Raw genomic sequence first — 9,058 nt, forward strand, 5'->3', positions numbered from 1 at the left:
ATCATATTGCTCCTTCTATTGATATTTTTCTCAAACAGGATTTTTTCTTACTTTTGAACTGTGACTGAAATGTCATGTGTATTATTTATGCCACATGCATTTTCTTTAATAATTATGCAGATAACTATATTGGATTTTATTTTTAATTTTTCAATTTTAATTTTATTTTAAACAATTTAGATTTAAAAACATAAAAAAATCAAAATTTTATTTTTAATTTGAATTTTATTTTTAAACAATTCTATTCAGATTTTAAAATATAAAAAAGAACCAAATATTTTTTTCAGAAGAAATTGAACCCATAAATTTTTTAAACAATTTAGATTTAATGTATATTGATGATAGATGATTTCTATGATTTCTAGTAAATTAAACAATTATGAATTTAAAATAAAAAATAAAAAATTTGTATTAAATTAAGTATTCATAGTTAGAACTATTAACGATAGAATTTGTTTGATCTAGTTGTAACGTCACTACCATTTAACTCGAAGGAAATTCGGTTCGGATTTCTACCTCCATTATTCTAAACAACGTGGAATTTCCAACTCTCATTTGTACACAATTATATGGATGCAAATTTTATATTATTTTATTCTAAATTTCAAAAATATTTAATATTACTATAAATTATGAGAAAATGTCATTTTTTAAATAATTTTTTATTCTTTTTTTAATTATTATTTACAAAGTTTAAAATAATATTAATTGTACTAACTATTACAGAAAAATAAAAATAAAAATAAAAAAAATAAATAATTAAAAAAATTATAAATAAAATGAGAATTATTATTTGGAAAATATCAATATTAATTAATTAATTTTCTTGATATATTAAAAAATCAGAAAATAACAATTAAAAAAGAATTGATGAAGTAATATCATAAAATTAATTTGGTATATGAAGTAAATACTCAAAATAGTGAATCAAATCCATTGGATATTCATTAAACAATAAAAATAAATTAAGCAGTAGAATTAAATATTTCATAAAAAGAACCTAACCTTGGTAACAGTTACATGTGATTATCTGTCTCTTTAAGTATCCTTGTCTTTCCATCCATTCTCTCTCCAGCTGTTCCACTTTTTCTGAAACTCATAACGCGAGTTCTTGCACTTCACTGACACTCAACTCAACCACAGTTTCCATCCCCACTTTTTCCCCAGAAAATTCCGTATTTTTCTCGCTCTTTCCCTTTCTCTCTCACACATTCTGACAACTTTCACCGCCTCCGACTCTCTTCTACTCCATTTCACACTCAATTTCTTTCAATAAAGGTTCCTTTTTTATTTCTACTTTTCAATTTTGGTTCAGCCCTGCTCCTTGATTTTGCTTAGTTTTGGGTTTTCATCAATTGTGTTGGGTTTTTGTGCAGTGGGTGTCTCATGATGGTGGTGCTTTAATCTTTGATCTAAGTGGCTTGTATTTATACTTTGTCTTTTTGATATACAATTGTCAAAGATGATGTTGATTTTTGTGTAATTGTGAAAGGATTCTTAGAATTCAGGGGATTAGAAGAAAAAGTAACATAATTTGGGGTTTAAGTTTAAGTACTTTTATTATGGTTGATTTTTGTTTAAGGTTTAGAGGCTTCTAAAGATAAATTTTCTTTCTTTGCAGAGATAAGAAAAATACTACAGGTTTGTGAGAAGTTGGGTTTGTCAATATGAAGCCAAGTTTGGGTCAGGCTCAGAGTAATTGGGAAGCTGATAAAATGTATGTTGCATGCTAAATGTTTGACATTTTTCCTACTCTAGATTTTGTTTCCTTTTCTGTGTTTGATTTGCTCCTGGTTTTGTTTGATTTTGATCTTGAGGATCATGTTATGTTGATGTTTATTTGTTTGTTTTGCTTGTCATGTTATGCTTCAGGCTTGATGTTTATATTCATGATTATTTTCTGAAAAGGAAGTTACACGCCACCGCGAAAATTTTTATGACAGAAGGGAAAGTTTCCACGGATCCAGTAGGTAAGAAACTAAGAATTAAGATTGTTGATCATTCTTTACTATGTTATGTTGTAAAGAATTAGGTTAAAATGTCATTGGTTTAGGAGGGTTTTTTTTAATTGAATTTCATAGCTCAGAAATTAATTTGTATGCTGAAGGAAGTGGCTCGATCGGGTATATAATGAGTTGTATATTTTGTTTTTAATAGCAATTGATGCACCTGGCGGATTTCTTTTTGAGTGGTGGTCGGTCTTTTGGGATATATTCATCTCGAGGACAAATGAGAAACATTCGGAGGCTGCTGTATCTTATATTGAGGTGATCTTATCATGTAACACCTGCGTTTTTTTTCTCCTTAGGTATGTTTGGATGAAGGGTTTTGGAGGGGGAGAGGGGGACTTATTTTTCTTTTCTAAATTAAGAAAGCTATAAAATGTTTCTAAAAATAAATTAAGTGCGATTTTAATGTTATACGATCATCTATCATGTTATTCTTTCATTTTTTATTTATAAATCTCAAGTATGTACCAAAATATGTGCTTAGTCCTCCAAAAAACCCCATCCAAACATACCCTTAGTTATTTTAAATATTGGAGGGCGAGTCTAGGCGCAACGGTGAGATTGCAGCCTTTTGAGTGGAAGTTACACTTTCCAATCTAACCTCTGCAGACCCCACCTGGTGGGAGCCTCGTGCAGCGAGGCTTTTTTAGTTCTTTTATATATTGCTAGCAAAGTGGATCTTATGTATGGATTTGCATGTTGATAGACCCAGCAAACAAAGGCCAGAGAACAACTTCAAATGCAGCAAATGCAACTAATGCAGCAGCGAAATGCACAGTTACAGCGAAGAGATCCCAATCATCCTGCACTTGGTGGTTCCTTAAACGCCATGAACTCTGAAGGTATGTTGGGGCAGCCACCAGCTAGTGTGTTGGCCATGAAAATGTATGAAGAGCGAATGAAACACCCTCATTCAATGGATTCAGAGGCATCTCCAGCTCTTATTGATGCAAATAGGATGGCTCTTCTCAAACCAGCAACAAGTCATCAAGGGTAACTAAATTTGCTTAGCTTTATAGATTATAGTTACCGTAAGCGAAAGTTTTACTGATATCTCGATCTATGGATTGAAATGCTAATAATTTGGGTTATTTTCTTTCTCAGTCAGTTGGTTCATGGTAATTCAGGGAATATGTCCACAGCATTGCAGCAAATGCAAGCACGGTCATCTTTGAATGCTGTAACTACTTTAACCATATACAAACTTGGATATTGCAGTGTTTTTTTTAACTATTATTTTGAATTCTTTCTCTGTTTTCACCACTATGATAAGAAAGTTGATAAATTAAGTTTCCAGGATATCAAAGGAGAAGTTAACATCGGCGCCAGTCCAAAGAATTTGCCTATGGATTCATCAGTTTATCGACAAGCAATTTTACAATCAAAATCTGGGTTAGGCAGTGGAGGTGTCATTACTGCGTCCCCTTTACAATACTTCATATAAATTTTTTATCGTCTAGGGATAGCATATATGGTTCCTTCTTTCTAATACAGCTTACTTTATTTTTTCTGTGTGTGTGTGTGTGGCCTGAGTGTTATTTCATTTAGCCTTCTATGTTTTTTGTGAATATAAAAGACAGGGTTTTTGGTTGATTTTCTTGACAATCCTTTTTCTTTGGTGTAAAACTATACTCCCTCCATCCTATAATAATTGTCACATTTAAAAAAAATATTTCCTCACAATGATTATCACTTTCAGTTTTCAATGTAATATTAATAGCTTTTTTTTCTCTCAATAATACCCCCTAAATAATACTATCTGCATCACTTCCAAATCAATATATTTTACTTTGCATTTATGATAACGGTGAAATGTGAATATACTCTTACTTGATAAGGTTAATTTGGTAAATTACTATTCTCTTTCTCTTTGTTATATTATTTTTTAATCTGTGAAATAAGAAAATATGTCATTAGTCAATTATTGTGGGATGGAGGGAAATTTTTATAGCATGAGCTTGGTAACCTTGCAACTGGTACTGTAATGGTATTATTTATTGTCAGTTTTATTCTAAGTTTCAATGTTGATCTTTGTAGAGATATTCCTTATTGCTTTCACATTTAGCGTTAAATACCAGTCATGGCGGATCCATTTTTCTGATTGTTTCTTTAATCATCCTTCAGGATTAAACCAAGGAGTTACAGGTCTTCCGTTGAAGGGATGGCCTCTAACTGTGAGTTTGATGTTATTTTCATCAGTGTTGTTTCTGTAAAGCCAGTTTAACTTTTCGGGAGCGGAATATGACTTATCCCTATCTCATTTTTACAGGGTATTGATCAACTAAGACCTGGTTTGGGCGTACAAGTTCAGAAGCCTAATTTGACAGCACAAAACCAGTATCTTTTGGCATCACAACAACAACAGGTCTTGGCACAGGCTCAGGCACAAAACAACCTTGGAAATTCTAATTATGGTGATATGGATCCGCGGAGACTTTCTGGTCTTCCTCGAGGTAGCTTAAATGCAAAGGATGGTCAGTCTAACAGAAATGATGGATCTATTTGCTCCCAAATGCAATCAGGTTCACCCAAGGTTGGATTGGCTCTTCAAATATTAAAAGGATATCAAATTTAGCAGAATTTCGTGAATTGCTTGAGTGAGAACAATAACATAATTAAAAAGTAAATACATTTTAGATTTACACGAACAATGTCGATAATAAGAAAAAGGTAAAGAAAAATGTGCTTGAAATGTATATAGTTGTCAATTTTGTCTGTATGCGATAAGTAAGCCATATACATTAGTTCTAAGATGATAAATGTTTAAGATCTTGGAGGTCAATTATGAAATATTGAATTCTTTAATCTTCAATTGGTGTCATACAGATGAAGATGACCCAGTCCCAACAATCATTATCTCAGCAGCAAGAGCAATTGCAGCAGCAGCATCAACTGCAGCAGGTTGTGCTTAACGTCTATGTTTTTTTCTTCCTTCTTTCCCTTTTTCTTCGTATGGAATGTAACCAGATCAACTTGGTAATGGTTGAGACTTTTACTTTGGATGAGATATGACCTGAAAATATATTTATAAATGGGTGACACCACTTTACTTACAAGATGTATTAGAGTGTATCCTAGATTCGTCAGGCCACATTTTATGGGGCCTTTTGGGCTATCTCTAGATATTCAGTATTGGGTGTGTTGAGATTTGAGAGTCCCACATTTGATGTGATATGGCTTAAAAAATGTTTATAAGTGAGAGACATCCTTTTCATTACAAGCAGGTTTGTTAGAGGGATCTGAAAAACATGATTATAATCGACATACTATCTCTGTTTTGTCATCAGAGTAACAGAAAACGAAAGCAAGCTTCTTCTTCTGGAGCTGCCAATAGCACTGGTACTGGAAACACCGCTGGTCCTTCCCCTAATTCGCCGTCATCAACACACACACCTGGTGATGGATTAAATACAGCAAGCAGCCTGCAGCATGTTAACAATGTGCAAAAGAGCATGATGATGTATGGTACAGAGGCAACAGGAGGCCTGGCATCATCTTCAAATTTACTGGTAAGTATTGTTAATAATTTTAATTTGCATGTTTGTGTATGGTCATATAAATGAGATTGCATGCACATTTGATTTACTTGCAGCTTTCTGATCTATATGTTCAAGTTAGTATTATCTAAAAGAACAATCTTTCTATTTCTAACAATTAATCTTGATGTAAACATTTACATAAATGTGTTTGTTGTGATGTTGAGTTATAAGTTAAGCAAGTTATCGTATTTCTGACGCTATTATTTCATAAACCAGGATGATATAGAACGATTTGGAGATGTCGGTGCTTTAGATGATAACGTGGAATCCTTTCTATCAAATGACGGAGGAGATGGTGGCAATCTCTATGGGGCTATAAAACAAAGTCCGGCTGAGCAACAAAAAGAATCTTCAAAAGGTAAGCTTTATGGGTGTGTCTTCTCCGTTAGGGAAGTATTGTGGAAAAGTATGACTCCCCACACTTTTATTTCAGGTTTCACCTTTGCCGAATTTGGTTGCATAAGAACAAGGAACACAGTTACTTGCTGTCACTTTTCTTCAGATGGAAAGTTGCTAGCCAGTGCCGGGGATGACAAGAAGGTAATTTGCTTACCTAATGAGGATACTGTGCCATATTCAACTTATGAATTCTTATAACTCTATTGGTTACTTTTTTGCGGGGGCATTTATCAGGTTGTCCTTTGGAATATGGACACTTTAGGGACAGAGAGCACTCCTGAAGAACACAAATTGGTTATTACAGATGTTCGTTTTAGACCAAATTCATCTCAGTTGGCGACTGCCTCATGTGACAAATCTGTGCGGTTATGGGACGCAGCCAATGTAACATAACAGACTTTTCTCAATTAACCTAGCAAACATCTTTTGCAATTATATACACAAAATACGATTTACTCTTCATATCTTTCTTCCATTGCAGCCAACCTATTGTGTTCAAGAATATAGCGGGCACAGTTCAGCTATTATGTCCCTTGATTTCCACCCTAAGAAGACTGATATTTTCTGCTTCTGCGATACAGAAAATGAAATTCGGTATTGGAACATTACTTCATCCTCTTGTACCCGTGTATCTAAGGTTAGTCGAACAAGTACTTTCAATCATATCCATTTTCAACAATTTTATGTGTCCCTAATATTCATCACAATCGGTTGTTTCAGGGAGGTAGTGCAAAAGTGAGGTTTCAGCCTCGATTGGGACAGTTACTTGCAGCAGCTTCTGATAAAGTGGTGTCTATTTTCGACGTCGAAACTGACAGACAAATTTACCAACTCCCGGTAAAAGATTGAGTTGCTCTATATAGCTATCTTGATGTTTTTCACTTCAAGATTTTTCTTTGGATTTTACAATTAAATCATTTGTCTTTGTAGGGTCATCCTGAACCGATAAACAATATTTGCTGGGATGCTACTGGAGATATGTTGGCATCTGTTAGTCCAAATTCGGTGAAGATCTGGAATTTGACATCAGGAGATTGCGTTCAGGAGCTCAACTCCACCGGGAACCAGTTTTATTCCAGTGTTTTTCATCCAAGCTATTCAACTTTATTAGTAGTCGGAGGGTTTTCGGTAAGTATCAAATTATTACCGCTGTCTGCCTGTCACTCATTCATATCGTGCTCATTGGTTTTAAATTTCCTCTTTTCTTTTATGGTGGTATGCAGTCCATAGAGTTGTGGAACATGGCTGAGAACAAGAGCATGACAATTCCTGCACATGACAATGTGATATCTGCATTGGCTCAGTCTCCTGTCACTGGAATGGTTGCCTCTGCGAGTCGCGACAACGCCGTAAAGCTGTGGAAATAACAATCACACATTTTATTATCTAATATCTCTCTCCTATATTCTTTTCATTAACCCTTTATTCCAGAAAGAATTTCAAAGATCTATATTGAAAGCAAAAAGAATTCAGAGGTCTTTGAACTTAGTATGCAATAAGGTATACTACTAGCACATAAATCAAATTTTGTATTATTGTGTATAAAATCCTCAGTACTTCAACTGAGTTATTTCACAATGTCTGCAATATATTTTTTATGTAATAGTATGGTTTATTTGGAGTTAAGGAAGTTCATATCTGATTTTTATATTTATATATTCACATTCAGATAAAAAAAATTGGTTCAAAGTGAATGTTATTTTTTGGTTTTTTATATAACATTAATTTTTTTTATTTATATCTTCTAATTACTATTATCTTTTATTTGAAGTCTTAATTGGTATAAAATATGTAAATGTGACAAAAGTGTGAGTTTGGGTGGGCACTCAATGATTCTAAAAATGTGAGTTTGGGATGTTATTAGAGTAAGGAATATGGCAGATCAGATTTTTATCAAGTCTAAAAAAAATCTTTAATAGATATTTTCTCCATCTCAAATTATAAAACATTTTATAATTTTAATAAAATATTAAATTTTGTTTGTCCATTATACATTTTATTATTTTTTTAAATTTTTTTAATATCATTAATAAAGAATAAAAGTATTCATAAATATTTCAAATTTCTTGTTTTAGTCTTACAAAATATTTTCTCAAAAGAATGATACTCATACAATTTTTCATTCACACTTTTGGTCTCTTCTGCAACTTAACAACGATTTTTATAATTTAATGATAAAATCGATTTTTACGACAACTTTTACTTAACAATTAAATTAGTATTATTGATCAAAAGTGTGGATGCAAAATTTTAGGAGAATCATTCTTTAAAGAAAATATTTTAAGGAATTAAAAACGAAAGTAAAGAACACTTTTTTTTACGGTTTATAACTTTTACTTTCTTGAGATGCTTATGTGATGAAAAACGGTAAAGTGCAAAAAATAAAGAACACCATGATGTATAGTGGTTCCCCTCACAGATCGAGAGTACTCCACTCCCCTTTCAACACGAAAGAGAATTTCACTATAATGTTAGATTCCTAGACAAGACACCTTAAGGTCTTTCTATTTAATTCTAACACACCAAGAACAATCATTTTGGATTTACAATGTTTAAAGTCCAATCGAGACTCAATTTCTCACAAAAGGACCTCTTGTATCCACACACTGGATAACAAGGATAACATCTTACAAACTTATTCTTAACAATCCTAAAAATAAGTTGTAATCAAGAAATGCAATTCTGAATTTTTTGTAGAAGATGAAATAGTTTGAAATTTGAAGTATATCAATTTATCAATTGATCTTCTCCTTTGTAACACTCAATTCTCACAATAATTATACAAGTGTTCTTTGTATGGAATGAAACTATGATGCTCAAAATGAAAGTTTATGCAAGGTTTCACTCTTAAGAAAATTTGGAAGAACACTTAAATTTGTTTGAAAGAATGTGTGTAATTGATTTGAAATTTTTGGAAGGAGGTGAATTTGAAATCTGGAAAAATGATGTATATATATTGTCTACACACCTCCTCAAATGAATGCAATAATCCAAAGGATGCCATGGTTCATAGTAAAGAAAATAAAAAAGTTTCCATGAAGAGATGCATTGATTTTTGCCTCTGGATCAGTGATAATCGATTACCTTAATATGGGTAGTCGGTTACTTGCA

General features: G+C 32.6%; 1 protein-coding gene across 2 annotated transcripts; it reads left to right on the forward strand.

Moving 5' to 3' along the window:
• Positions 1-1,047: 1,047 nt before the first annotated feature.
• Positions 1,048-7,573, forward strand: LOC127127715 (transcriptional corepressor LEUNIG_HOMOLOG). 2 transcript variants are annotated; one of them, XM_051056975.1, is made up of 18 exons: positions 1,048-1,278; positions 1,622-1,717; positions 1,873-1,970; positions 2,158-2,267; positions 2,716-3,002; positions 3,114-3,189; positions 3,307-3,415; positions 4,134-4,183; positions 4,279-4,542; positions 4,836-4,910; positions 5,297-5,518; positions 5,765-5,906; positions 5,982-6,088; positions 6,182-6,331; positions 6,429-6,584; positions 6,668-6,784; positions 6,878-7,075; positions 7,171-7,573. In XM_051056975.1, exons 2-18 carry the CDS (start codon positions 1,668-1,670, stop codon positions 7,312-7,314), a joined length of 2,355 nt encoding a protein of 784 aa, XP_050912932.1. In that variant the 5' UTR covers positions 1,048-1,278; positions 1,622-1,667; the 3' UTR covers positions 7,315-7,573. The 2 variants fall into 2 exon arrangements, with proteins under 2 accessions (XP_050912932.1, XP_050912933.1); XM_051056976.1 differs by lacking the exon at positions 1,048-1,278 and adding an exon at positions 1,403-1,423.
• Positions 7,574-9,058: the final 1,485 nt, after the last annotated feature.

This window comes from Lathyrus oleraceus, chromosome 3, assembly GCF_024323335.1.
Source record: "Lathyrus oleraceus cultivar Zhongwan6 chromosome 3, CAAS_Psat_ZW6_1.0, whole genome shotgun sequence".
NCBI classification, from domain to species: domain Eukaryota; kingdom Viridiplantae; phylum Streptophyta; class Magnoliopsida; order Fabales; family Fabaceae; genus Lathyrus; species Lathyrus oleraceus.